The 27,338-nt window shown below is 66.1% G+C and overlaps 5 protein-coding genes across 6 annotated transcripts; 2 read left to right on the top strand and 3 right to left on the bottom strand.

Moving 5' to 3' along the window:
- Positions 1–113: 113 nt before the first annotated feature.
- On the bottom strand, positions 114–2,419 carry PHF13 (PHD finger protein 13). Its single transcript, XM_054175826.1, has 4 exons — positions 2,301–2,419; positions 1,767–1,868; positions 827–1,379; positions 114–443 (listed from the first exon to the last, which is right to left on the bottom strand). Exons 1-4 carry the CDS (start codon positions 2,337–2,339, stop codon positions 217–219), a joined length of 921 nt encoding a protein of 306 aa, XP_054031801.1. The 5' UTR covers positions 2,340–2,419; the 3' UTR covers positions 114–216.
- Positions 2,420–3,600: 1,181 nt separating this feature from the next.
- On the top strand, positions 3,601–10,191 carry KLHL21 (kelch like family member 21). The gene is made up of 4 exons (XM_054175871.1): positions 3,601–4,715; positions 5,958–6,363; positions 8,188–8,260; positions 8,587–10,191. Exons 1-4 carry the CDS (start codon positions 3,689–3,691, stop codon positions 8,875–8,877), a joined length of 1,797 nt encoding a protein of 598 aa, XP_054031846.1. The 5' UTR covers positions 3,601–3,688; the 3' UTR covers positions 8,878–10,191.
- A 1,214-nt stretch (positions 10,192–11,405) lies between these two features.
- On the bottom strand, positions 11,406–15,847 carry ZBTB48 (zinc finger and BTB domain containing 48). Its single transcript, XM_054175931.1, is given in 9 exon segments — positions 11,406–11,933; positions 12,011–12,099; positions 12,204–12,368; positions 12,737–12,873; positions 13,067–13,221; positions 13,562–13,648; positions 13,925–14,017; positions 14,290–14,401; positions 15,032–15,847. Coding segments are annotated over 9 exon segments (1,872 nt in total). The 5' UTR covers positions 15,793–15,847; the 3' UTR covers positions 11,406–11,660.
- Positions 15,848–15,953: 106 nt separating this feature from the next.
- TAS1R1 (taste 1 receptor member 1) lies at positions 15,954–19,911 on the bottom strand. Its single transcript, XM_054175811.1, has 5 exons — positions 19,742–19,911; positions 19,349–19,655; positions 18,398–19,180; positions 17,666–18,098; positions 15,954–16,916 (listed from the first exon to the last, which is right to left on the bottom strand). Exons 1-5 carry the CDS (start codon positions 19,888–19,890, stop codon positions 15,985–15,987), a joined length of 2,604 nt encoding a protein of 867 aa, XP_054031786.1. The 5' UTR covers positions 19,891–19,911; the 3' UTR covers positions 15,954–15,984.
- On the top strand, positions 16,856–25,598 carry NOL9 (nucleolar protein 9). 2 transcript variants are annotated; one of them, XM_054175810.1, is made up of 12 exons: positions 16,856–16,973; positions 20,240–20,465; positions 20,611–20,738; positions 21,093–21,231; positions 21,393–21,489; positions 22,125–22,222; positions 22,833–22,994; positions 23,158–23,440; positions 23,849–23,960; positions 24,150–24,327; positions 24,886–25,019; positions 25,311–25,598. In XM_054175810.1, exons 1-12 carry the CDS (start codon positions 16,941–16,943, stop codon positions 25,428–25,430), a joined length of 1,710 nt encoding a protein of 569 aa, XP_054031785.1. In that variant the 5' UTR covers positions 16,856–16,940; the 3' UTR covers positions 25,431–25,598. The 2 variants fall into 2 exon arrangements, with proteins under 2 accessions (XP_054031785.1, XP_054031784.1); XM_054175809.1 differs by lacking the exon at positions 16,856–16,973 and adding an exon at positions 19,968–20,171.
- The last annotated feature ends 1,740 nt before the right edge of the window (positions 25,599–27,338 follow it).

Genomic DNA, 27,338 nt, shown 5'->3' with positions numbered 1-27,338 from the left:
GCTGGACCCAGGGTGCACTCTGTCTGGCACCGGCCAGCAGCAGTTCCGCCCAGGCGCTTCGCCCGGCCCCGGCTGCCCAGGGTGCAGCCATTCCTCGTCCCTGCGCTGCGGGCCGGCCGGGCAGCCCCTTGGCCTGAGCAGCAGCAGTTCAGGGGGGCTGTCCCCAGCCCCCCGACAGCTCGCCCGCCCAGCAGCACCAGCAGCCAGCCCCCTCCGCTAGTCCAGGAAGCGCCGGCGCGAGCCCGTCCGGGAGCGGTTGGAGCGGCGGATGTCGAACTTGGAGTCCCGGCACTTCTGGCAGACGTAGACCTCGGGGACGTTGGACTTGCGGATCTTGGCGCAGGAGAGGTGGATCCAGGTGTGGCACTCGCTGCACTCGATCATCGGCCGCCCCGCGAAGGGCTTCATGCAGAAGCAGGTGACCAGGTCCCAGGAGTCATCATCTGCCAGGAGAAGCAGTGCTGTGGTGAGCGAGCGGCCAGCACCGCGCCCCACGGCTCTGTGCCGTGCCAGATCAGCTGCCCGGGCCCCGCAGACAGGGCCTTCGCTGATACCCCCAGGTGCCTCCTGCACACGAAGAGGCGCTGGGCAGCACGAGAGAGGCCATGCCCAGGAGAGGAGAACCAGCTGCCTCTCTGAAGTTGCAGCTTCTCTCTCGCTGTCACAGAAGCAGCCAACCAGCCCCAGCCCCCTCCTTCCCCCCAGCTGCCACGCCTTGCACCCAGGCAGACACCTTGGGGTCATCTGCACACCACAAGTGAAGCACCACGGAGATGGGCAGCAACACCGCCGCTGCTGACGCCCCCCGGGCAGCCAGGCCACCTACCCGAATCCACCATGATGTCCTCGTCATCGCCGGTGCCATCCTCATCCCGGAAGACCACCTGCTTGCCCTGCCGGATGACCGTTCGCTTGCCCACGCTCTGGATCTCCACCGCCTGCTCTGCCGCCACGGCAGGGTAGGAGACACCGGAGGGGGTGTCCGAGTCCCACACCGAGCCGTGCTCAGCCGCAGACTGAGGGTCGCCCTCGGATGAGGGGCTCATCGGCGTCTCTACGTAAGAGTCCTCTGCTTCCAGCTCCAGCAGCTTCTCCTCATAGTCCTCCTCTGCAGACACCTCTGCTTCCCTCCTCTTCAGCTTCTTCTTCTTCCTGATCTTATCAATCTGCTTTCGCTCGGGCAGGAAGCTGCTGGGCTTTGCCCGCTGGAACAGGGAGCCATAGGGCTTCGCTCGCTTCAGCTGGCTGAAGTTCTTCCTGTTCTTGGCGGGCAGGGACACGGAAGAGGCAGTGTCGTTGAAGCGGGGATCCCAGCTGTCGCTGTCGATGGTGCCCCCGGTGCTGTTGGGGGGGCTGGGGCTGTTCCTCAGCGATGTTTCCTGGAGGACACCGAGCGCGGGTAAAGCGTGAACCGGGAGCCGGCTGGCGCTGCGCCCTTGCCCCGAGGCTGCCTCACACGGCCCAGATCAGCCAAGTTCAGGCCCCAAGTTCAAGCTGCGCTCTTCCCCGCCGGGACCTCCGGCTGAGCACGGCCGCAGCCCGGAGCGGCCCCGGAAAGGCTGAGGGGGCGGTTCCGGGACCCGTGAGCGATTCCGGGATCCTGCTTTCTTCACCCCGCCCAAGATGCGGCCCCGTCCCCTCCCGGCTGCTGTAGTTCCCCCTTTTGTCCCAGGCACCCGGCGCGGATGCGCAGCCTGCTCGCCGCGGTTGATTATACAGCCGAGCCCGGCGTCGGCGGAGGCCCCGCCCGCCCGGTGCCCACTCACCTCCTGCGGGTACGGGATGTAGCCGGCGTAGGCCAGGACGAAGGTGCAGAACTTGTTGAAGTCTTCCACGGTCCGGTGCCGCCGGGAGGCCGGAGAGAAGTCCTGGAGGGGAAGGGGGAGTCAGCGGCGGCGGCGGGGCGCACACGGCCAGGGGGGAGGCGCCGCCGCCGCCGCCGCCGTTCCCCGCAGCCGGCCCCGCCCGCCGCCGCTCCCCGGGCCGGGCCACCCCACCCCCACTCCCCGCGGCAGCCGGGCAGCGCCACCACTCCCCCTCCCCACTGCTCCCCAACACTGCCGGCCTCCCGGTCTCGGTACCGGGCCCTCAGGTGGGCCGCCCCCCACGGCAGGGCACAGCGGGGCGCGACGCCGCCATTCCTCGCCCCGGCGCTCGGGAGCCTCAAGATGGCCCCGGCCCCGCGGTCAGGCGGCGACAGGGAGCGGGCACCAAAGGCCGGGCGGACCGGGCTGGGCCGAAACGGACCGGGCGGCGGGAGACGCCCCCCCCACACACCACTCCCCCGGACCCCGGCTCACCTCCGGGGCAAACGGGGAGGCGCAAGAGTCGGAGTCCATGTCCCGGGGTAGGGAGCAGAGCCGGACCGGAACGGCAGCAGCAACCGGGCAACGCCGACACCCGCGAACCGCTCGGTACCGGCGGGAGGTGGCGAAGGGGCGGCCGCCCGCGCACGAGCCGCTGGGAACGGTAGTCCTCCCGCGCGGGGCACGCCGGGAGCCGTAGTCCGCCGGGGGCGGTCGCGCCGGAGCCGTAGTTCGGGCACGCGCGGGGGGGCGTGCGCGCGCAGCGTCCACGGTGGTGGAAGGCGGAGCCGGACCGGAGCGGGCCGGGCCGGGCGGCAGCGAGCGGAGCGCGGAGGTGAGCGGAGCCTGGCGGCACCGGGCGTCTGCGCCTTTGCTGCACGGTCGGGGTTGGCCTGGGGGAGGCTCGGCTGGCCGAGGAGCAGGGTCCCGGCGGGGAACGGCGGAGGCGGGCGGGGTGGAGCCCTCTCGCCTGCTCGTGAGCTCGGTGGAGCGGACCGCCGGAGCGGCTGCCGTGACCGCCACGGCTGCCGGGCCATGGCTGGGCCCCACTGCCGCTGGCAGCGAGCAGGTCCTGGCGGGGGTCTTGCAGCAGCATCGTGGCTCTGGGCACCGTTCCGCGGCTCCCCCTCTGCCGCCGCCCTGCTCCGGTTCTCCGGCGATGAACGTGGTTTATTTTAAGGGTGAAGGAATTCTTTCACGTCCACCCGTAGCCTGCTGGGCGTTCCACGGTTACGTGGGCTCGCTGCATGCAGAGAAGCTTAGAGCGCCGTGAGCTCGGCGGGGGAGACTTTGCGGGGTTTGTGTGACCGGGAGCTGGCAGGGACGGCCCGGACACCGGCCCGGACACCGCCGTGTTTGCATAGCCGAGCAACGGCGCTAACGGGCGGCACCACAAAGCTTGGGGGCCGAGGGCATCGGGGGGGGCAGCCTCGGCTGCGAGCAGCCTCTCGGCAGCCGCTCTTGAAGAACGGCCCCAGGGGCGGCTCCCGCTGGGCGCTGATCTGAGGGGCGAGGCCCCGGGGGCGCGACGCGATGTTTCCCGGGCTGTCCGGTATGCGAGGCTGTGCCCGGCTCTTGTGACGCGGCCCTAACCCTGCGGAACTTCAACGCAGCTTCTTGAGAATATAATTAGAGCGCGGGGGGAGGCTGCTGGCAGCGCCGCGCGTTATGCAACTGCCGCTGCTCCGGGACGGGCCGGGAGGCTGTTTGCGAGGGCCGCTCCGTCTGTCCCGCTGCAGCCGGAGCGCGGCTCCCTCTCGGCTCCCCCCTCTTTGCTTTTCGATCCTTCTCCTGTGCTCTCCGCCCCGCCAGCTGCTCTGGGGTAGAGTCCCGAGGGCTCGGTGCAGGGTGCGACCCAGCGTCTGCTCTCCCACAGGCACGGCATGGCGGCCAGCACGGGCAGCGGCGGCGGCGGGACGGCGGCGGCGGCGGAGCCAGCGCACGCGGTGTCGCTGCTGCAGGGGCTGAGCGCGCTGCGAGCCGAGAGGAGCCTGCTGGACGTGACGGTGGTGGCGGGTGGACGGGAGTTCGGGGCGCACCGCGCCGTGCTGGCCGCCGCCTCCGGCTACTTCCGCGCCATGTTCGGCGGGGCGCTGCGGGAGGCGCGGGCCGAGCGGGTGCGGCTGCACGGCGTGGAGCCCGAGTGCCTGGCACGGCTGCTCGACTTCGCCTACACCGGCCGCGTGGGGGGACTGGGCCCCGACATCGCCGAGCGCCTGCTGCGTGCCGCCGACCTGCTGCAGTTCCCCGCCGTGAAGGAGGCCTGCGGCGCCTGGCTGGCTCGGCAGCTGGAGCCTGCCAACGCCTTGGACATGCAGGACTTCGCCGAGGCCTTCGCCTGCCCGGCGCTGGCGGCCGCCGCCCACCGGTTCGTGCTGCGGCACGTGGGGGAGCTGGGCGCGCAGCTGGAGCGGCTGCCGCTGCCGCGCCTGCTCTCGTACCTGCGGGACGACGGGCTCTGCGTGCCCAAGGAGGAGGCCGCCTTCCAGCTGGCGCTGCGCTGGGTGCGCGCCGACCCCGCCACCCGCGCCCCGCTGCTGCCCCAGCTGCTGGCCCACGTCCGCCTGCCCTTCGTCCGCCGCTTCTACCTGCTGGCCCACGTGGAGAGCGAGCCGCTGGTGGCACGCTGCCCGCCCTGCCTGCGCCTCCTGCGCGAGGCCCGCGACTTCCAGGCCGCCCGCCTCGACCGCCACGACCGGGGGCCCTGCGCCCGCATGCGGCCTCGGCCCTCCACCGGCCTGGCCGAGATCCTCGTCCTGGTGGGCGGCTGCGACCGCGACTGCGACGAGCTGGTCACTGTCGACTGCTACAACCCCCGCACCGGCCACTGGCGCTACCTGGCCGAGTTCCCCGAGCACCTCGGCGGCGGCTACAGCGTCGCGGCGCTGGGCAACGACATCTACGTCACCGGTAAGCGCAAACCCGGCAGTGGTGAGGCTGTGTGCGCGCGGGGGCTCTGCGGTCCGAGCAGCATGCTGCCGGGGCTGCTCTCGGGACAGAGCGTGGCTGGCGCTCCGCAGGGGCTCAGTGTGGCTGGAGACAGGCGCAGGCACTCCTGGAGTCGGCGCTGGATTTAGCAGCTGGTCCCAGTCCAGGAGATGTTTTGCCATGACTAATGCGCCTGAGCACGTGGGCAGCACTCAGAGATCTTGCACTGTTGGAACTTTCTAACTGCTTACTGCTGGAGTGACTCAAGGAGGGGTTTGAATTTCTGGCTGCAGAGAAGGTGCCTGGGTTCAGAGCCCTGTGAAGCAGGGGCACATCCAGGCGGCCCTCGTTCCTCAGCCAGCAGCGCCTCTGAGTCACAGCAGCATGCCCAGCACAAATCCTGCCTCCCCACATCGGCTGGGGCTGCAGTGACTCCAGTCAAGGTGACACAGATGTGTAAATTGGGCTGAAAATGGGCTGCTAATCTGCACGTAGATGCCTGCTTTGAACTCCATCCCTGCTGCTGGAGCCGCTCACGGGGCTGTGCAGGGGGTGCTGATGGGTGTTTGGAGGGCAGGTGAAGCACAGGTGAACAGAACACTGCTCTTTAGCCACCAGCACCAAGCTGGCCTCTGCTCCTCTGTGTGCTTACATCCCATTGGAGCTTCCCAGCGCAGTCCCGGGTGGTTCTGGACATGCTGATGCTGCCAGGAGCCCGGTGCTGTGGTGAGGTTGCTGCTGGCTGGGTCTTCAGTGGTTCTGGTCGGTGCCACTCCCTTGTCTGGGCAGCAGGGAGGGTGGGCAGGTTCCTGCTTTGGCAGCCAGCTGCTGGCAAGCCTTGGTCTCCACTCTGGCACAGCAGCTTCTGGGTAGTGACAGAGCAGGGGTTCCAAAATGGGCTGTGTGGAAGGAGGGAGGCTGTCAAACCTGGGAGACTTGTTCTGAGTCATGGCTGAGCGCATGCTAGGAACAACACGGGAGAAATCCTTCCTGGCTTGCTGGGGGGAAGCAGTGCAGAAAGCCGTGAGAGGGCTAAGAGCCTGCACTGCTGTGGTCCCCCAGCAGCCCTGCAGCTCCAGAACACACGGCCCTGGGGAGCAGAGAGGTGCGGGAGGTACTCAGGGGCACAGCAGAGATCCCTGTGCTGAGCCAAGGCCTCTCCTCCGGTGCCTTGTGGCCCCTCCCTCGGCGAGGCCCCGCTCCAACCTGCGCTGCTGTCCGCAGGGGGCTCGGACGGGTCGAGGCTCTACGACTGCGTCTGGAGGTACAACTCCAGCGTGAACGAGTGGACGGAGGTGTCGCCCATGCTGAAAGCCAGGGAGTACCACAGCTCCACCGTGCTGGATGGGCTGCTCTACGTCATCGCCTCCGACAGCACCGAGCGCTACGACCACACGCTGGATAGCTGGGAGGCTCTGCAGCCCATGCTCTACCCCATGGACAACTGCTCCACCACCTCCTGCCGCGGCAAGCTCTTCGCCATCGGCTCCCTGGCTGGCAAGGAGTCCATGGTCATGCAGTGCTACGACCCCGACAGCGACCTCTGGTCCCTGGTGAACTGCGGCCACCTGCCTCCCTGGTCCTTCGCCCCCAAGACTGTCACGCTCAACGGCCTCATGTACTTCATAAGGTGAGCAGTGGGGACCTGACCTCCCTCCCCTTGTCCCACAGGCAAGCCCGGGGCGCCCCCGGAGCCATGTGGGTTTGTGAGGGGGTGTAGGAGAGCACAGTTCTGGGCAAGCACAGCAGGACTTTCCTGACGGTGTGGGGGGAGCTGCAGCCCTTCACCTCTGTCCTTGACTTGTGCTGGGCCTGGACCTCAGAGCCCCCCAGTCTGTGTGAAAATGTCTGACTCTAAACCCTGGGCTGGGGAGCAGCCAGGTGTGAATCAGGCTGAAGTCAGCAGCTGCTTGCAAAGAGCCTTCTCGGCTTCCTTTGCTTCTGGTTCAGCCTCCCTTGTTGCTATAAATAAGTGCCTGAGCTCCCAGAAAGCTTTGAAGTGCAGCAGAGGAGAGGACATCTCCGAAGGAGCACAGATAAGAGGGCTGCAGCCCAGGGGATTGGTCACTATTTTTAAGCACCTTTCCAAACTGGGACTTAATTGCCCAGCTGAGGCTGTCCTGGCGGCACAGATACTTGAGTTAGCGCAGCGTTAACCACGCGCTGCCAGGGGCACACAGCTCCCACTGCTGGCTTTGCAGACACCTGTGCTGGCCACCAGACAGCCTTTGGTCACCTCCTGCCTTTGCATAAGCAGCTTCCACCCAGGGCCTTCTGGCAGAGTGATGAATCAGGCAGACCTGATTCACTTGGGCTCAGCTGGGTGCCCTGGTCCCAGGTGGTTGCCCACAGCTGGCACTGTTTGCCCCTGGGGTTTCAGGAAGTGCTGGCCAGGTGCTGCAGCTCTTTGGCTGCCTGTCACAGGCCAGTTCTGTGGCTTTTCGTTTTCCTCACCTATTTTACAACGCTGCTGATGGGCACCAGGACTCCCAGTCAGGAGCTGATGAGATTATCAGGGTCAGGCTTTCCTCCCACGTGCTGCACGTAGGCTGCTGCTCTGTAAAGCTGTCAGAGCCCTGGGGGACAGGGCAGCAGGGTTCCAGTAGCAGCTGCAAGCTCATTTTTTTGGGTGAGTTTTGCTGTCTCAGACTGAAGCTGCTGGGGGCTGATCCCCTTTGGTGGGACTGGGTCTGGAGCTGTAAAGACAGCAATGCTGAGCTCAGCAGCTGCGTCCTCAGAGCTAACCCTGAGACAGGAGAGGAGGTCTGGTCTGGAACTGCGTGGTGAGAGCTTTGTCCCCTTCCACCCCATCAGGGTTTTCAGCTTCCTCCATGGAACTATTTCCCTAGCTGCTGCTGTTAGCTGTGGGATGTGCTGTGGACAGCAGCAGCTCCTCCAGGCGCAGCCTGGCGGCAATGTCACAATGGCCACAATGAGTCTGCCAGGTCCTTGCAGCCTCTCAGCCTGTCTGTAGCAGCACTGCCTGGGAGTGACCAAGGGCACTTCCCTGGCTGCCCTGACCCTGGCCTCCTGGCATTCTTGTGTCAGCAGCGTGTTCTGTGTTGCCAGCCTCCCTCACCTGTCGCTGGCATGAGTGCAGCGGCTGCAGGGCCGGGGGGGATTACACTGCCCCTGCAGCTCCTCTCTCAGCCTGTCTAAATTTGGTGTTGGTGAAAGTCTCCAGCAGCAGGGATGGAGTCACTTGGGAGTTCCTGGCGGTTTGAGCCTCTCCAGACGGCACCAAAGCCGGTGCAGGCTGACAGAGCTGGTGTGTGAGCACACAGACTGGTCTGCACTGAGACCTGCATCTCCATGCAGGAACCCTTGGGTCTCTGGTTTGTGCAGTGGGACTGGAGCAGGAGCCCTCACGGCAGCAGCTGAGGCTGTTGAGCTGGGAGCTTCACAAGGCAGCAGGGCTTCAGAGGCCAGGCCCTGACTGTGCTGTCTCCCGCAGGGACGACTCCTCTGAAGTGGATGTTTACAATCCAGCCAAGAACGAATGGGACAAGATCCCAGCCATGCTTCAGGTAGGAGCTGCCGAGCTGCTGCTCTCTCCCCAGTGTTAAAGATGGGCCTGAGCAGCCTGCAGGGGGGCCTGGTCCTCTGCAGGTCACAGCCCCTGGGCATGGGCCGTGCTTCACCTTCGAGAGCCAGCCCAGGGCGCTCAGCCCAGCGCACAAGAGCCAGGCTGAGCTCCAAAGCCCTGCCAGCTGCTGGTGCTTGGGCAGTGCCAGGCCAGAGGCAGCAGCTGGCAGGTGCAGAGCCCCCTCTGAGAGCTGGAGAGCAGCCCCCAGCACCTTCCCCTGCTGCCTGCCTGGGGAGCCCTTGCTGAGGCGCTGTTTCCCGGTGGCAGGTGCACGTCGGGGGCAGCGTGGCCGTGCTGGGCGGGAAGCTCTACGTGTCCGGGGGCTACGACAACACCTTTGAGCTCTCGGACGTGCTGGAGGCCTACGACCCCGAGACGAGGGCCTGGAGCGTGGTGGGCAGGCTCCCCGAGCCCATCTTCTGGCACGGCAGCGTCAGCATATTCCGGCAGTTCATGCCGGAAACCGCGCCGGAGGACGACAGCATCACGCTGGACAGCATCAGTCTGAGCAGGCAGCAGCAGGAGCTGCAGGACCAGGACCTCTCCGAGCTGCGTTAGCGGCGGCAGGCCCTGGCCCGGCGTGAGGTCGCTGCCCAGAGCCAGCTTCGGGAGGGCAGAGGCCAGCCAGGGCTGGGAACCCTTCTGGTCACAGAGTGCAAACTCCCAACCTTTGTGGTGCTGCTACGGAGCTGCAGCCAGCGAGGCCTCTGCTGCTGGGGAGACCCCTGAGGAGGGGTCTGAGGGAAACCATGGCCTCGACCGTCCCCACAGCCCTTTCCCTGGGGCTCCTCCACCCTGCAACGCTTCGCTTGCCACTGAACTCGCTGCTTGTTTGGAAGGGGTCTGCCTGCTGGGGTGATGGCCTGGACCCCACCTCTCTCCTGTGCCTTGGAGGAAGCCAGACCTCCTGTGCATGGCTGGAGGGGGAAAGGCCTCTGTCAGGGTGGGAGGTTGGGGTGGAACGTGGCCCTCTGTGCCTGTTCCTGCCTTTGGAAGGAGCAGGCTTCCTGCAGCAGGAGTCTCGCTGAGGCTGGATTCTGCAGCTTCACCTTTGCCTTTGAACCTCAGCTCTTCCTCTCTTCTGGTGAGGTTTTAATCTGCAGCATTTAAACTTCTGAAGGTATTTGCTTTCCAGCCCTTCCTAGCAGAGGACTTCTCATCTGAAGGAGAAACCCTGCATTATCTTTTCATCATGTCCTCACAGCCTGATTGTTTTCAGTGCTGACCTCCCTGGCTGTTGCCTCCTTGGAGGGGAAGGGAGGAGCAAGTCCCACTCTGAGTTGGCTCAAGGAGCTGCTCCCGGGGCGGGCAGCTGCAGGTGGCACTGGCAGGGCACAAGCGGCCAGGAGAAGCTGCTGCCTGGGGCTGGGGCTGTTTGCTGTTGACTTTTCTGTGCCGTGCTGCTGGGCTGAGCCCCACGAGGCTCTGAAGGAGCTAAGTCAGTGATGGTAAAGCTTCCAGGGGAAGGGGAGCACAGCTGCCTCGGGAGGTTCCCTGCAGGCCAGTGGGGTGGTGCTGTGAGCTGGTACCTCGGTGTGGAACCTGCTGTGCCCTGGGGAGGCCTTACAGCCCACCTCACCTGCAGTGTGCAGCAGCCCTGGGGGCTTGGCTGCCTGTAAATGCTGCTGTTTTGGTGAAGATGTAGGAGTTCAGCCAGAGTGTCACAGACTGAAAGTAGCTGTTTTAGAGGTTTTCTCCTCCTTTTGTTTGAAGTTTGCTGGGTTTTGGTTGGTGTAAGATTTGCCTTTGTATTCGCCCAAGTGACCTCGCATGCTGGGCTGCCTTTGCCCTGCCTGCTTCGGCCAAGGAGAGGCTGCAGCCTGCCCCGGGAACGCTTCCTGAGCAGCTGCAGCAGGGGCTGGGCTCGCCCGAAGCCCTGCATCGCGATGGCAGCTGCAGGGCTGCAGGAGGCGCCGGCCCCTCCCGTCTGATCTGTGCTCGAACTGAAGCCGGGGCAGGAGGCTCCTGCGCTGCCGCCGCAGTGGCGACAGGGCCAGGTCCGCACAGCAGCCTCCTCACAGCTTTAAGAGACTCTGGTTTGCCTTGAATGCGATTTGCTGCTGCGCTCCGCAGCTGCAGGACTGGGACAGGCTGCCTGCAATGCTCTGGAACTCCGACAGTGCCTTGGACCTGCCGTGCGCCGCCGGAGGGGCCCTGCCCGGCCGCCGCAGCCCTGCGGTGGAAACCATCCCGGCGCTGCCGCGGGCCGGGAGATGCTCGGTGCGGCCGAGGCCGGAACGGCGCCATCCCGCTGAGCCGCCGTGGAGCCGGGGCGGCGCCGCGCCGCGCAGCCCTGCTGGTGCTGCCAAGCTATAAATAGCGCTGGCTGCCCCCCGCCGAGCCCCCGCGGCTGCCCACCCCCTCCACCGAGCCCCCGTGGCTGCCGCCCCCCCCCCCCCCCCCGAGCCCCCGCGGCTGCCGCCCCCCCCCCAGATCCCTATTTATTTTTTGTAGAATTCATTGTGTCTGAATGTTGGAGAGCAGCTGGAGCCCCTCCTCTGCAGCAAAGGCAGCTGGCAGCTCCAGACTATGTATTTTTATTCCCAGGGTTTGTTTTCAAACTGACTTGCAGCAAAGGTAAATAAAAGTTAGGTAAATCTGTCATCCCCGAGGGGCAGAGCTCCTGCTGCAGTGCTTCTCAGCCTAGGCACCTTCCAGCTGGAGCCTTTCTGCCCTCTTGGTGCGTATGAGAGGGGAAGGGGGAGCGCAGCTGCAGTGGTGGGGTATGTGGGTACACCCCATGGTCTCCCCCCTCTCTGGGGTGCTCAGGGAATGGTTCCAGTGGCACAGCAAACCTGGATCAAGTTCTCTCAGACCCATCCAAACCCCACACTCGAGCAGGAGCCCAGAGCGCCATCCAGCTCCTTGCAGCTTTAAGTTCAGTAACAGCTAAGCGATCCCAGCAGTCTTGCCTCTTGCTGCAGGTTGTGTCCTTAATGGGTAAAGCAGCAGCAATTAGCAGCAGCTTGCCACAGGGCACCAACTTAAAGGGGAGAGAAAGCTCTCACAAGCTGAGGGAAGGACAGAGATGTGCTCTTGGGGCAGGTCAGCTTGGGACCATGAGCTTCTGGTGTCAAGAGCAGCAGCACAGGGCAGGACTGCTTCAGGGAAAGGAGGTAGGACCAGCCCTGCCTCGGCTGCAAACCAGCACTCCTGCAGCACCACCCCAGCAGCACACACACGCAGCTGTCCTGTCCCACCTGGATGTTTATTAAAGGAGCCTTAGGAGGAGCTTCAGGCCCAGCCCCTCCTCTGGGGCCTGATTGTAACTTCAGGTTCCTGCAGTCGGGTGGGAGCAGCTCCAGCCCCAGGCTGTTCGCTGAAGGCCCTGTGGCTGCCTGCTACGTTCCGCAGTGCTCAGGGAGTGTCGTCAAGATCAGGGCCTGCTCTATGACATCCACCGGCGAGAGCCTCCCCACAGGGATCTCCTCGGGCAGGGGGCCATGGGACAGGGACTGCACGATCACCTCGGCCGAGCCCACCTCCAGCTCGGGCGGCTGCAGCGCCACCACCACGGCCTTCTCGTCCTCGATCACCAGGTTCCGCAGCTTGCGCTGCCGCGGGTTGTAGTTCTCCACCCGGTCGTGGATCTCCATGTGGCGCCTCAGGTGAGCCTGCAACGGGAGCGGCTGCTCAGGGCTGGCTCCCCGGCACAGGGCACCCCACGAGGGTGCCCAGGGCAGGACCTCACCTGCCGCGTGAACTTGTAGCCACACTCGGAGCACTCGAACTTCCTGACGCCCTTGTGCCGGCGGACGTGGACGCGCAGCTGCTCCACAGCTGCGGGGGGAAGGGAGAGCCCTTTGGCGGCAGCCCCGCGCCGGCCGTGCCCAGCGTGAGGCCGCGGGAGCGGGGCGGGCGCCGGGGCCGTGCCCTGCTCTCACCTTTGAAGGTCTTCCCGCAGATCTGGCAGAAGTGTGGCCGCCCCTCCTGGTGGCGGCTGGCGACGTGCCGCAGCAAGGGCCCCTTCTCGGTGAAGCGCTGCTCGCAGAACTCGCAGCCGAAGGGCCGCTCCCCGGTGTGTGTCCGGTTGTGCTTGTCCAGGCTCGCTGCCGTGGCACGGGCAGGCACAGGTCAGCGCCACGGGGCCTGCCCCCGGCACGTGCCCGAGCCACGCCACGGCAGGCGCTGGCAGTCATGCTGTGCCAGGCTGCCTGTCACGGCTCGGAACGGTGCGAGCAGCAAGCTGCCGCTCCAGGCTGACTCTCACTGGGGAGGCCTCCAATTTCTTCCCCTTTGGTGCCGTGAGGGTACCAGGGACAAGAGGACCGTTCCCTCCTCAGCCAGCACATGCTGACGAGGGTGGCTCTGCTGCCCGCAGGAAGCAGGCAGGAGCAGGCAGGTTTCCAGCACAGCTGCTTTCTGGACACCTGGGATGCCAGGCCAGAGATCTCGGCACCACCAGCCCCAGCTGTACCTTGTGTCCTGAAGGTCTTGCCGCAGAGGTGGCACTGGAAGGGCTTCTCCCCGGTGTGGGTGCGCAGGTGCATGTTCAGGTTGGCCTTCTGCGTGAAGGCGTGGTGGCAGAACTCGCAGATGTAGGGCCGCTCGTTCCTGTGGGCAGCCACAGCTTACCTGCAGCCCTCGGCCCAGCTGCTGCTCCTTGCCCAACGTTCTTGCAATTAGACCCCACTCGGTCTCAGCTGGCACCTCTAGGAAGGGGCTTCCTGCCACCCTCCACCCATTCGGGTGCCCCTGAGGGAGGAAGCAGAGGCAGGGCGGAGGGAGGACGCCGGCAGTGTCGTACCTGTGCTTGGCCTTGATGTGCATCTGCAGGCCGTTGCGGCTGGAGGCCCTGTGCCCACACTCCTCACACACAAACAGCTTCTCTCCACGGTGCTTGAAGGCCTCGTGCAGGCGCAGCTCTGTCCGAGACAGAAAGCACTTGGAGCAGGTCGAGCACTGGAAGGCCACAGGAGAGCGCAGGGTTAGGAGCTGTGCCTGCACTGCCCTGCTGGCTGCCCGCGCCCCGGCCCTCCGCCTGCCGCTCCGGGGCCCTCCTGGTGCCGCCTGCGGCAGCACCCACAGCTCTGAGCCACCGCCTGAGAGGAGGCAGCCTGACAAGGGCAGTGCTTGGGGCCACTAGCCGAGGAAGTGACAAGAGCTGCTCCTGTGCCCAGGACAAACCCAGCGGCACCAGCAACACCGCTCCCCAGAGCTAGGCAGGATGATGTGCAGCAGTCCCTAGGCCAGGACTGAGCACAGGATGATTCCCCCCTGAAGTCCACCCCTGCTCCCTTACCGCGTGGGGCTTTGGTGCACCGTGCAGCTTGATCATGTGGCTCTGCAGGTCCTTCTTCTGCATGAACTGCTGGGCACAGGAGGAGCACTGCAAGGCAGGTGAGGAGCGGGGTCAGCTTCCAGCAGCCCCCAGGCAGCCCTTTCTGCACAAGAGGAGCGGCAGCCTGCGGGGCAGGGCAGCATTGCTCTGAGGTGGAAGCCCCAGCAGGCTGCAGGAAGCCCCTGGCCGTGAGAACTCCTCAGAGCACATCCTGGCTCAGAGCCTGGGCATGGCCCTCACCGAGCTCCAGCGCTCGGCTCCCCTGCCGGGCTGGGCCAGGCTGCCCCCTCCCTCCCTGCCAGCAGCCAGCCAGGCACCGCTGACCTTGTAGGGCATCTCCCCGGTGTGTGACACCATGTGCAGCCGCAGCTCCATGCGCCTCTTGAAGGCCTCCTGGCAGACCGAGCAGCTGAACACCTGCAAGACAGGGGGCAGGCGTCAGCAGCCCCAGAGCGCAGCAGCCTGGCTCAGCCCTGCGTGGGGACCTGGCTGATCGGCGGCACAGAGGTCCTCACGGCCTGGAAATGGCCAGAGGTGAGCTGCTGCCGGCCTCACCGGCAGCAGGAGGGGGAGGCCCTGGCTGTGGGATGCTCTGTGTGGGGCATGTGGGCTGAGCAGGCCAGGGAAGAGGCTCCAATCCTGCTCCTGCACAGCACCGCTGGCTTCCCACAGCAGCCTCCTGCCCCTACCTGCTCCGCGCGGTTCATGCAGTTCCGGGCCTCGTGCTCCAGGAGGTTCTCCTTCCTGAAGTAGCATTTGCCACACTTGGAGCACTCAAAGGGTTTCTCTCCAGTGTGTTTCCTGGGGAGCGCAAGCGCAGGGCACCCCTCGCTGCCAGCCCCACGGCAGGGACGCAGGAGCAGGCCCGGTGCAGACCCCAGGGGGGACCAGACCCCTGGCACCCCCCAGCACCAACGTTCCCTTGCCTAGAAGCTGCCTGCTACCCAGCTCTCGGTCCAGCTGCTGGCAGCCCCTGTGCTCTGTGAAACCTCCATTCACAAGGCCAAGGTCCCCCTGGGCACACCAAGCCAAGCAAGAGCTTGCACCCCCTCTGTGGGTACCTGCTTTGGTCACCCCTTACCATGCCAGTGTGCTCCCCACAACCCCGCATGGATCCTGGAAGCCCAGAGCCAGGATCTGCCACTGGCCACCTCCATGCCCCTTCCTAGCCCCAGGCTGCCCCAGCCACTGGAGGACCCCAGCCCAGGCGCTGCAGCCCTCGGAACCATTTCAGGACTGCAGAACCACCCCAGTGCAAAGCGATCCCCGCGCCGGGCCAAAGGGGACCCCCTCTGTCCTCCCGGGGGGCACCGAGGCGTTGAGACCATCTGGCTGCGAGCTGAGCCCTTCGACACCCCGCGGGAGGGCTGAGCCGCCGGGGGCGCGGCGCAGGGACGCGAGGGAAGGAGGAGCCGAAGCCGCAGCGTTTACCTGTTGTGCACTTTAAGGTAATATTTGCTGAGGAAGGTTTTATGACATGTGGGGCACTCGACCGGCGCCGCTGTACCTTTTCTGCTCCCCGCCGTCCCCGTGCCGCCGGGCGCCTTCCCCGGCGGGGGGCTCTTTTTGTTCCGCAAGGCCTTTTTCTCGGAGAGGGGCTCGGTGTCGCTGTCCCCTGCCCCGCCGTCACCCACCGCCTCCTCCGGGGCCGGGGGGGTGGCCTGCGAGGGGACAGGCTGCCGTCACCGCGCCTCGCCCGCAGGGCGGCCGCCCCCCTCGCTTCTTCTCGCCCTCCCGTCCCCATCACGCACCGCCGGGCCGCTAGGCTGTGGGGCTGCCACGGCCACGCTGTCCGCCTCCCCCAGGCGGCTCAGGGCGGAGGTGGCGGGGCGGCGGGGCCGCTGGCGGGGACCGGCGGGACGGAAGGCGCGGCAGAGCGCAACGGCGTCGGGAACGCCGAGCTCCTCGGCCGCGGCCAGGAGCCGGGCGCGGTTGTGGGCGGTAAGTGCCAGGCGGCCGGTGTAAAAGAAGTCGAGGAGGAGCTGGAAAGTGTCGGCGAGACCCTCGGGCAGCGCCACCGGCCCGCCGGGCTCCCGGGCGCGGAAGAAGCGGGAGCAGCTGGCCAGCACCGGCCAGTGGGCGCGGAACTCCCGCCCGCCCACGCCCAGCGTCGCATCGCAGAACTGGCCGGCCACGCGCTGCCGGTTCAGCTCGCGCAGGACGCGGACACTGTGCGCCGCTGCCGCCGCCATGGCCGCGCCGCTACCGGGGCCCGAGCAGCGCCGCCGCCATCTTGGCAGCGTGCCGGAAGTGGCGCGCGCGCGCCGGGCTGCGGCGCGCCGGAAGTGACGAAGCGGAGCCGCAGGGGAGGGAGGGGAGGGGGCGGGCACCGCCTCGGGCAGCCGGCCGCGGGCACGGCGGCGGCGGGGCCGGCCCCGCGCTGCTCAGGCGTCGGCCAGGCGCCGCGTATAGCGCTGGATCGCCATCTGGAAGTGCTCGGGAGTGTTGAGGTGCGGCCGCAGCACGATCACGAAGGCCTTCGGGAGGAAGAAGCCGCCCAGCAGCGCGCCCACCGTGCAGAGGTAGCCGAGCACCTGGGCCGCCGCCTCGTCCCGCCCGCGCAACGCGTCCTGCGTGCACAGCACGGCCGCGGAGCAGGCGAGGTGCAGCAGCAGGCTGCAGGTCAAGCACTTGGCCTCGTTGTAGCTGGCGGGTAGATCCTTGCCCGCGTAGCTGAGGGTGAAGCAGCAGACGCTGAGCAGCACGGTGTAGGCGGTCACGGCCGTCCTGCTCGTCGCGTCGTTCCGGCCGCACTCCAGCAGCACCCGGTCGGCCGCCGCACCGTAGTCCATGCGCGGCGCCGAGGGGCTGATGGCTTCCGAGACCAGGCAGAGCAGCGCCTGGGCCGCCGTGCTGGCCGCGATGAAGAGCACTGGCCCCCTGCAGCGCAGCCAGGCCTCGTACAGCGCCGGGCAGCGCGCGTTCAGCTTGAAGATGCAGATGATCTGGAAGGAGCGCGTTGCCACGCACGACAGGAAGGCAGTGAAGCTGATGGCAAAGAGGGGGAGCCGCAGCAGGCATGAGTGCCAAGTAGGCTCCCCGAAGTAGCAGAAGAGGCTGCTGCAGGCACAGGCCAGAGAACCCAGCATGAGGAAGCACATGTTCCCACCCGCTGACTTGACCACTGGTGTGGAGGCATTGAGGGCAAAGAGCACAGCCAGCCCTGCCATGAGCAGCAGGAGGGCGGCAATGAGGGTCAGCAGTACACAGGAGATGGGTTCGGACCAGGACAGAAACTCAACGGTGCGGCTGAAGCAAGCCTCGCTCCCTGCTGGGGCCCACTCATCTCTCCTGCAGGACTGGCAGCTGTAGAGGTCTGTGGAGGACATGAGCCCAGGTGATGACAAAGACATCTCACACTCCATGGACCCTGGTAAGAGATGTGCCCCAGGCTCTGGCAGGGGCTCAGCTGGGCCAGCTGAGGTTCAGAGGCATGTGGGCTGTGGGTGGAAATGGGCTCAGGTGTCCAGCTGTGACCTGTGGAGGGGTCTGCAGCTGCTGCCCCTCTGTAGATGGGGCAGGAACACTGACTGGTTGTATCTGGGGGCCCCCATTCTCACCCAGAGCTGACCCTTTCCATTCCCCTCAGCCTGTGTGCAGGCTAAGGCTGCCAAACCACCTGTTTGTTGTGGCTGGTGACGTGGAGGCAGGAGATTTCTGCCAGCTGTCCCAGGCAGGAGGCATTTCCATATGCTAGCTGCCACTGAGCAGGTTGTGCGGAAGGCCTGAGTGCCACCTGGAGCTCGGAGGCAACCACTGGGTTGGATTTCCCTCATGGAGGATGTGGTGCCGGACATCCCTTGTCCCCCTGGCCGCAGCAGAAGGGGCTCTGCTGGTGCTGTCTCTGCCGGCTGTGGGCACAGCTGTGGGCTTTGCATACCCACAGGGAAGCAAATGCAGTCAAATCCACTGCGTTCAGGACAGGTCAGGGACTTTAGTGACCAGGGGAGGGAAAGGGAGCAGGAGGGAAGAGTGGGATGGCAGCAAGAGGCTGCTGGAAGGACAAGGCCTGGCCTGGGCAGGGGAGCTGTGCAGGGAGGCCATAGCCCCGTGGGGCAGACTGACCTGATCTGTTCAGGAAGGTTCCCGAGGGGCAGGGCACACAGCTGAAGCAGCAGTGGTGGCGGCTCCGCTGCAGCCGCTTGTGCCCAGGCTGGCAGGGCTCGGAGCACACGGAGCTGGGAGCCTGTCGGGAGCAGCGAGGGTCAGGTAGGTGAGCAGCAGGCAGGAGGATGCAGCCGGCTTGGCAGTGAGCAATAAGTAAGATCTGGATGCAGGAGAGTACCTGGTGGTCCCCTGTGTGCCAGAGGATCGTGCCCTGGGCGATGCTGAGCCTGTCAGGGCTCACCCGGAAGGTTCCGATCACGTCGAAGGCCCAGCTGGGGCCGCTCCAGTTCCACATGACCACGTCGTAGCCCTTGCGGATGTCCCCGCTGCCGTCGAAGGAGACGCGGCTCCCGTGCAGGCTGAAGTTCACTTGCTTGATTCTTGCTAGGAGCTGTAAACGACAGGGAAGGAGAAGCCCTTCTGGCTGACAAGCCTCCCACTGGGCCGTGTCTTGCCTTGGGAGGGAAGTGTGCTAGAGGAGGACCCCTCTCTGCTCTGCCTTCTCTCTCAACAGCTGGCACAGACCCAGCTACAGAAGTGACCTAGGGTGAGGCCTGTGTCTGGGCCCAGGCTGCTCTGACTGTGATGGGTGGCTGAAGCCTGCAAGGCTCTTCACCTGGACACGAGGGTTTCAGAGGGGTAGAATGCTCCTGGGCACACAGGGAAGATCATTCCTCACGGTGCTCTTACCTGCCAGGGGTACACAGTGCGCTTGCTGCAGGCCCCCGAGGCGCAGCCCAGCAGGGCGTGCAGGCCGTGGGCCACGGCGTAGACAGCAGAGTAGACATTGAAGGAGGCTTGAGCGTCGTAGATGTCAGGAGCAGTAGCGAGCGAGAGGCAGCTGGTGCAGCGCTGGGTGCAGGCCAGCTGGGTGCTCTCTGCACCCCCCACACCCGCCCCTGCGCTGCCAGCACGTTCAGCTGCAGCGGTTTCCTCTGCTGCCTTCCACGATGCAAACCGCTCCAGCACCTCAGGCTCTGTCTTCTCGACCGACATCCCCAGCACCGAGCCGATGCTCCTGATGCCAGGCACCTGCCAGGTGGTCTGTGCCAAGGGCCAGTCCTCAGAGCCCACCCACACCATGCCCGTGATGTTCCTCTGCAGCACCACCTCAAAGAAGGGGATGACGGTTTGCCTGGTGGCGAAGACGACGGTGACGTTGACCCTGACATCCCTCAGGATCCTGACCAGGTTGTGAAGCTCTGGGTTGCTGGCGTCGGCACCGGCGCCGGCGGGGATGAGCCCTCGGTAGGCGACGCACACACTGCTTGTGCCCAGCAGCTTGTAGAGGGCCTCCGAGCTGTCCCGGCCGTAGGCGTCGTTGCTGCCCAGCAGGGCCACCCACGACCACCCGAAGTGCTGCAGCAGCAGGAAGATGGCCCTCACCTGCTGCTCGTCGCTGGGAATGGTGCGCAGGAAGGAGGGGTAGAACCGCTTCAGGCTCAGGGGTGCCGCGGAGGCTTCATAGCTGATCTGCAAAGGGACCAGGAGAAAGGGCACAGGCAGCCTGGCTGCAGCGAGGCTGAGCTGGGCAGGCAGCAGACCTGCAGCTGAATGTGCTGCTATAGAGAAACTCTATGCTCCCTCAGAACATTTCTCCTCAGGATGCCTCTCTTCCATGCACCAGGCAGCCACACTTACCTCCGGTACAAGGTAGACACCGAGGATGGCTGCCGTGGTGAGGGCCAGCTGGGTGCTGTCGGGTCCGATGACAGCCACTGCCTCGGGCTGGTAGTGGTGGAAGGCAGGAAGCACCTCCACCTCCTGGGCACCTTTCCGTGCGAGGGCTCGCAGCACGGCGTGCAGGGTGGCAGGCTCCGAGCAGGCGTCGTGGATGTCGTAGCCCAGCGTGATGTTGGGCAGAAGGGCGCTGGAGTTGTTGATCTCCTCCACGGCGAAGCGCATGGCTTGGGCCAGGCAGTAGCCGTGGCTCTTGGCGGCGGCGATGCTGCGCGGACACAGGAGCGCATTTTAGGGAGGAACAGACACACCGGGGCGGGGGACCAGGGGCCGCGCCAGGCGCCGGGGGCTCACTTGTCGCAGCGGCCCACGAAGGGCTGCGCAGCGGCCCGCGGCGGCGGGCGGTGCAGCGAGAAGAGTCCGGCCAGGCGGTAATCGCCGGTGCGGGTGAAGAAGGAGGCGGCGGCGGCGGCGCAGAGGCAGAGCAGGGCGGGCAGCGGCATGGCGGGGCGGCGCCGGGCGGCGGGCGGTGCCTCTTAACGGCGCGGCGAGGGGCGGGGCCGGGGGCGGGGCCAGGGAGGCTGCGGTGGCCATGCCCGCTCGGCGCGGCCCGCCGGCCCGCCGCCCCCGACGGGGCCCGAGCCGCGGGGGCCGGGCGGAGACGGCCTGGAAGGAGTTCGCCGCCTCGTTCGCCCGCGCCGGCATGGTGCCGCCGGCCGAGGGGGGTCTGGCGGCCGTGGAGGCGGCGGAGGGCGCCGCCGTCCTTCTCCTGGCTCCGCAGCAGGTGAGTCAGCGGCGGGCCCCGCCGCGCCGGTTCTCCGTGGCCGCCGGCTCACCGCTCTGTCCCCGCAGACGCTGACCTTCACCGGGAAGTGTCGCCTGCGCTGCCTCTACGGCGCCGTCCGCCTGCTGGGCTTCGCCGTGGCCCCGCACCAGCCGCCGCTGTCGGTCTTCTCGCCCGCCACGCACTGTGCGCTGACGCTGGAGACGCTGCCGCCCGCCCGCCCGCCCGGCGGCGACCTCCGCCAGCTCCGCGCCGCCGCCCGCGCCGCCATGCGCGCGCACGGTGTCCGCCGCCGTGAGTGCAGCCGCCGGGGGGGGGATAGGGCGCGCGGGTGCGGGGCCGCCGCCATTTCGCGGGCGGTGCGGGGCCGCCGCCATTTGGCGGCGCGGGGCGGGCGCCGTGCCGCCGGCCGCCGGCTGAGGGCGCTGTCTCGCCGCAGAGGCGCGCGTGCAGGCCCTGTCGCGGTTCGCGCCGGACTGCGCGCTCGTGCTGCTGGAGCACCTGGACACGCCCCTGACTCGGTACCTGCTCAGCCACCCGCCGCTCTCGCGCCTCTTCGAGCCCCCGGTGAGCCCCGCCCCCGGCCCCCCGCGCCGGCGTGCACGCCCCCCCGGCCCGCCGCCCCCCGCGCCGGCGTGCACGCCCCCCCGGCCCGCCGCCCCCCGCGCCGGCGTGCACGCCCCCCCGGCCCGCCGCCCCCCGCGCCGGCGTGCACGCCCCCCCGGCCCGCCGCCCCCCGCGCCGGCGTGCACGCCCCCCCGGCCCGCCGCCCCCCGCGCCGGCGTGCACGCCCCCCCGGCCCGCCGCCCCCCGCGCCGGCGTGCACGCCCCCCCGGCCCGCCGCCCCCCGCGCCGGCGTGCACGCCCCCCCGGCCCGCCGCCCCCCGCGTGCACGCCCCCGAGCCTTTCCGCCTTCCCCAGAGAAAGGAGGAGCCCAGCTTCGCGCCGGAGGATGCGGTCCTGGCCTCTGTTGGCATCGTGAAGTGCAGCCCTGAGCACGGGCTGCTGGTGTCGGAAAGCATGGTCCTGGCTCTGGAGGAGCTGATCCAAGCCTGCTGTGGTGAGGGCCTGGGCGCGCCGGGCTGGGGCTTGCCAGCCGCACCCAGCCTGCTGTGGTTTTTCCAGGCTTTGGGTGGTTTATTTCTTAGCAAACTCACCGAAAGCAGCACGTCAGAGCAGCTGCCAGCGCTGTGCCGTTCCAGAGCATGTTTTGCTTTGCAGCTGAAGATGAAGGTGTTCCTCTCATTCTGGTATGTGGCCCCAAGAACACTGGCAAGTCTACCTTCAACAGATACCTGATCAATCTGCTGCTGAACCGGTGAGTCCCCGTGCCCTGCGCAGTTCCCAGCGGGGGCTGGGAGAGGGGAACGAAAGCTGCCTGCCAGGGTTCTTGGAAAAGCTGTCAGGGCTGGCAACAAACAGGCAGAAGCTCACAGAAGTGTCTGTTCTTGCCTTGGGTTCCTCTTAGACAAGTTGCTTCGTGCACCATTTCTGTTCAGATACTGCTGGGTGCTGCTGGCTGGCACTGGGGCACCTGTACCAGCTGGGCTGCTGGTTACAGTGAGGAGCTGAGAGCTGCACCACTCAGACACCCAGTGAGGTGGAACTGGGGTCTGGGAGAGTCCCGGTAGAGCAGCTGGAGGAGCTTCCTGTCCTGACTTTCAGGGCTCCATGAAGTGTATAGCTCTCCAGTGGCTGGTCTCAGGGTGCCCAGTTAGCGTGGCATGGGGTGCTCTGGTAGTGCCACCTCCAGTTACTGGAGCTGCTGTTTCTGGAGCTGCTGCAGTGCCATTCTCAGTGCCCTGCTGGGTGAGGGCAGGAGTGAGGCAAGCAGTGGCTCAGTTGTGCTGTTCACTGTGACCCCCTGCAGCAAAACCAGGCTGTGCTTGTGCTGTGCTCCAGGCTGCATTGTGCCCTGTGGGTGCAGCTGATGCCCAGGTTCTGTCCCCACAGCCTCCCCTCTGTGGAGTACCTGGAGTGTGACATAGGGCAGACGGAGTTCACGCCGCCGGGCTGCGTGTCCCTGAGCCACGTCACGGAGCCCCTGCTGGGTAGGTGTCTCCTGCTGGGTGCCAGGCACCTGCTGCACTGCCAGCAGCTGCCCCTGGGCACAGGCTGTGCTGTAGCTGCCAGAACTGCATAAGGAATGGAGGCAGGCTGGGAAGGTGCTCTTGGGGGGTGCCATGTGAATGCCTCGCTGAGCAGCCTGCAACTGTTCTCTGTGCTTCGGCTTTCATCTGTTTTGAAGAGAGAAGGGAGTTGTTCACCAGGCAGTGGGGCAGGCTGTGGCGTGTCCAAGTGGATTTTCAACCTCCTGGATTTGGGAAGCCTCTCTGGGAAAGGCTGTCCCAGGTTTCGGTGTCAGTAGCCAGGGAAGTGCGGGCTGATGGATCCAGCACGGGCTGGGGGCTGTTGTGGTCAGCCTGAGGGCCATGGCTGCTGACTGAAAGGGCCATGGCCAGGCTGGGTTACCTTTTGTGTGGTCAGCCCTAGGAGTGTGTTGGTTTAAAACTGATTTGGAGCAAAAAACAAGAGGAGATCCCCAGAGAGAGAGAGTTCCATCAGGGACACAGCAGTGTGTGCAGGGGGTTGCTTGGAGCTGCTGCAGGGCTCTGCTTTGACTTCCTGAAAGCTCTGGAGGTTGGCTGCTTGCTGTTCTAGGGCCCCCATTCACTCACCAGCAGGCCCCACGCAGGATGGTCTACTATGGCCTGACCAGCTGTGAGCAGGACACAGAGAGGTACCTGGACGTGGTGAAGTCTGTGTTCAGCTCCTACAAGAAGGAAGTGCCCCTGGTGGTCAACACCATGGGCTGGGTGAAAGGTAGGCAGGGTCCGGCTGCCGGTGGGGGGTGGGAGCTGGAGCAGGACGTGGCCAGGCTGTCTGCAGAGCTTGCAGCCAGAAGCAGAGCTTGCCTGTGGAGAGCCTGCAGTGCTGTCCCAGGCCTGCCCTGTGGCAGCAGCAGTGCTGTCCTTGCTCCCTGGAGGTGAGGGCTTGCTGCTCCTGATCGACCTCATCCGGCTGCTGTGCCCCAGCCACGTGGTGCAGATGGATGTGTACGACTGGAAGGCCATGGCCCCGCTCAGCCCGGACTACGTGCAGCTGGCTGCTGGCCTCTACACCAAGGGCAAGCAGCAGGCCCAGTGCAGGCAGATGAGGGCCGGAGGAGCGGAGCCCTGGAGCCCCTCGGAGGGGGCTGGGGACCCTCCTGAGTACAAGCTGCTCTACATCCACCCGGAGTTCCCCCGCGCAGGAGCTGCGGGCGAGGCGTGAGTGCCCGGCGCAGTGCCGCCTGCTGGGTGCTGGGCTGGGGGCACTGGAGGGGAAGGCTCAGGCTTGGCCTCCACAGCTCCTGTGAATCACTCAGGGCTGATTGATTCACTGTTCAGGGGGCTGTGTTTGGGGTTTGCAGCTACTTGGTGGAGGGAGGGAGGGAGGGAGGGGACAGTTCCTCCCTGCTCTCCTGCAGATGCCTGCTCTCAGGTACTCTTGCACTGGATGTGGCTCCACCTTGGAGGCCCTGCCTTGGACTCCTTTGGAGGGTCCTCACCGGTGTGTTGCAGCCCCGGGCAGCGCTCACCTCAGCTCTCAAGCCCTCTGATAGCTTGAACGCCTCTGGGGTGCTGGCTGTGCCGGGGCTGTGCCGGGGCTGTGCTGACCCGTGGCCGCTCCGGCAGGCGCGTGCACAGCAGCATCCTGCGGGACGCGGCCATCCTGGGCTACCTGGGCCAGCTGCAGCGCCCGGACGTGGGCAGCGTGCTGCCGCTGCACAGCCTCCTGCCGTACCAGGTGAGGGAGGCCCGCGGGCAGCCGTGGGAGAGGGCAGAGGCTGCGTGGGCTGCCAGGAGGGCCGTGGGTGCGGCGCCTGTGCTCTGCAGCTGCCGAGCTGATGCCCGGCTGCGGAGCTGCTGGGTGCCCCGTGCCCGGCACTCAGCCCCAGCTGCACTGATGCTGAGCCCTGCTCTGCCTTCCCCCCAGGTGCCTTTCCGTGCCGTGGCGCTCAGGGTCATCCACACGGACGTGGCCCCCACCAACGTGCTGTACGCCCTGAACGCCAGCTGGGTCGGGCTGTGCCGCGTGCCCGAGGAGGTGCGGGGCCAGGGCGACGCTGCGGTGCTGCTGGCACAGACCCCGGTCTGCGACTGCCTGGGCTTCGGTGAGCACCAGGACGGCCTGGGCTGGGCGCCGGGCGCGCCGGGGAGCCTGCTCTGAGCAGCGGCTCCAGCAGCCACGGAGTCACAGGAACCGTCTGAGCCCTCTGCCCTTCACAAGCTGTGGTTCAGGGCCTTGGGTTTGCATTATCTTGGGGTGGCAGCTGGGGGGAGGTCACAGCCTGGGGGGATGTTTTGGGGGGTCTTGCGCCTTCTCCCTCTGATCTCCTGACCACCTACTTGCTGGATTCCTGTTCTCAAAGGCAGGTTCCAGCTTGGGCAGAGTTCCTGTAGCTGTCCTGTGGTTCCCTTCTCCATCTCATTTAGTGCTGTAGTTCTGGCTGGGGCTTTGGCACTGAGCCGCTCCGGCTCCTGGCAGAAGGTGCCAGGGAACAGGGGCACGTGGTTTGGGACGTGAGCTGAGGTGCTGCAGGAGCAGGGTACAGCAGTGCAGGTGGTCCCTGGGGTGTCTGAGGAAGCCCTTCAGTGCCAGAGCTCTGGCTGTGGCTGGCTGCACAGCCTGGCAGGAGCTGGGGACTGAGCCTTGCCTGTGCCCTGCTCAGGAATCGTCCGTGGGGTGGACGTGGAGAGGAAGCTGTACCTCGTGCTGACCCCGGCGCCCCCGGAGCAGCTGCGGCTGGTGAACTGCCTGCTGCTTGGCAGCATTGCCATCCCCAACTGCGTGCTCGTGGGGCAGGTAGGAGCCTGGGGAGGCTGCAGGCTGCCTGGCAGGTTGGGTGCTGCGTGCCTGGGGACGCCTGGGCCCTGGCAGATGTTATCGGTGCTGGGAACTGTCCTTAATGCCTGGAAACCAGGAGAGGGGAATGGAAACAAGGAGAGGAGGACGTTCCTGGCATGCCTCAGATACCAGCACGGGGCTGGTTCAGCCCTGGCTTGCAGCTCTGCCAGCCTGGGGAGGAAGGGGCTTCCTGCTCTACTGAAGAGGTGAGGCACTAAGGCGCTCTCTGCTCTTGTTCTCCCTCTGCAGCAAGGAGTCGAGGGCGAGATCCCCTACGTCACCTCTGATTACAACTACAGCATCATGGGGTCTGGGAAGCTGAGGAAGAAGCATTTCAAGAGGAGGGAGTTTGACTGTGACTATGCCTGAAGCCTGGGCACCGTGGGCTCTGTGTGCAGGCTGGCAGCAGCCCCTCATGCTCACAGGAGCCCTGGCTGCTGCAGAGCTCACCAGGGTGTGGATCCTTCACATCCACGTTTGACAACGTTTTGTATTCTCCGTTTGTATTTTAGTGTTTTGTAATAAAGATCTGTTCAAAGCAGGGCTCTGGGTTGAGCTTTGGCCTCGCCTGCAGGGACGTGGACAGCCCTGGCAGCAGCTGGGGCGGCTGCCACTCGCTGCTCTCTGCCCTCTGTCAGCAGCAGCTCTCTGCAAGCTGCCCTTGCTTAGCTGCTCATGTCCAGGGGCAGTCCACGGCACGAGCCTGAGCCACAGCCCTGGGCTGCTCATGGTTCTCTGCCCGGCCCAGAGAGGGCTCCTGCTGCTGGCCTTCTGCTCATAACTGGGGCTGGAGCTGGAGGAGGAAGCAGCAGCCAGGAGCTCCTCTCTGCCCCTGGGTGACCACAGATGGAGCCACTGGAGTGGTTTGGCCACTCACTGCCCAGCTCTCGGGCCCTGCTGTGTGCCAGCTCTGCCCAGTGCCCTGCAGCTGGGGGCCCTGCTGTGTGCCAGCTCTACCTGCTACCTTGCTGCAGTTCAATACCTGCCAGCTCCAGCTCTGCCTCTGTAGGTTGTGCTGCAGGTAGAGGCTAAACTGAGGTCGGAGGGGGAAGGAACTTGTCACAAAGGTGCTGCCTGGAGCCCCAGGTGCTGGCCCTGCCCAACACAAGGTGAGAGCTCTGCTTCTTTCCCAGGTGTGTGCTGGGGCAGTAATCTGCTCTGCAGTGAGGATGAGGCTGGTGGGAGCCCAGCGGAGGTGAGTGAGCACCTGGGGCTGAGCTGACCTTTTGGGAGCCCACTGGTGAGTGGGTGACAGCCCCGTGTCAGCTGTGCAGTGGAGCCATGACTGCAAAGCCAGCCCCCTGCAGTTCCTGCTGGCACAACCTGGCTCTGACCAGTATCCCAGCACCGGGGACAGTGCAGCCAGAGGGGCTGTGCCCCCGCCCCCTGAGCCGGGAGCCCCTCGGCATCCCCAGTGGCGGGGAGGGGGAGGGCTCCTTCGGGCTCGTGGGCGCTGAGTAATCCCTGGGGAATGCTGTCAGCCCGGGAGGCTGCTCCAGCCCTGCACCTGTGCAGGACAAAGGAGCTGGGAGGGGATGGCGCTGGAGAGGGCTGTGCAGGAGTTAAAGCTGCGACTTAATCCAGGCCCAATTATCGCCATCTGGCTGAGTGGGAGCGAGGGAAGGGCTTGGCCAGCAACCTGTCCCAGGCCGTGGCTCAAACAAATGGAGGGGCAGGCAGCAGCCAGGGGAAAACCCAGCAGGATGAGGCAGGAGTTCCAGGGGTGAGGGAGAGGGTGGGAAAGGTGAGATGGGTGAGGGGCAAGGGTGAAATGCCCAGTGCCCAACCTCCCCTAGGCTGACATCCTCCTCAGGGCTGTCACTGTGTCCCCAGTACCCAGCCGAGAGTAACAGACCCTGCGCTGGCCAGGCAGGGATCCCCCTTGGAGCCAGGGGGCAAGCAAGTGTAACCCCCACGAGCCAGTGCCAGGCCTCCTGTGCCCAGCCTCAGACATTTGGGGGGGGAGGGGGGGAACCAAGCTGCCAGGGCCTGCTGGGGCACAGGGCAGATGCTGCAGCCTCAAAGAGAGATCACAGACCACAGCAGCTCCTGGAGCTCAGCCTACGTCTGCCGTGACAGGAAAGGGGCAGCGGAGCTGGGGGGGGCTGGGGGGCATCAGTATCCCATCAGAGGGTGGCAGCTCTGTGATCAGATGGCAGCTGGGTCCTTGGCACTTCGAGCATCGAGGAGCTGACAACGATTCCTCTTCCAGCCTGCCACAGCTCTTAGCTTTGCAGCAGCCGTTTCAGGGGCACTTCCTGGCTCCCTTTTCTGGTG

The sequence above is a fragment of the Dryobates pubescens genome, chromosome 33, assembly GCF_014839835.1.
Source record: "Dryobates pubescens isolate bDryPub1 chromosome 33, bDryPub1.pri, whole genome shotgun sequence".
Lineage (NCBI taxonomy): Eukaryota > Metazoa > Chordata > Aves > Piciformes > Picidae > Dryobates > Dryobates pubescens.
The sequence above is the reverse complement of the archived record's forward strand: the minus strand, read 5'-3'. Positions and strand labels throughout refer to the sequence as shown.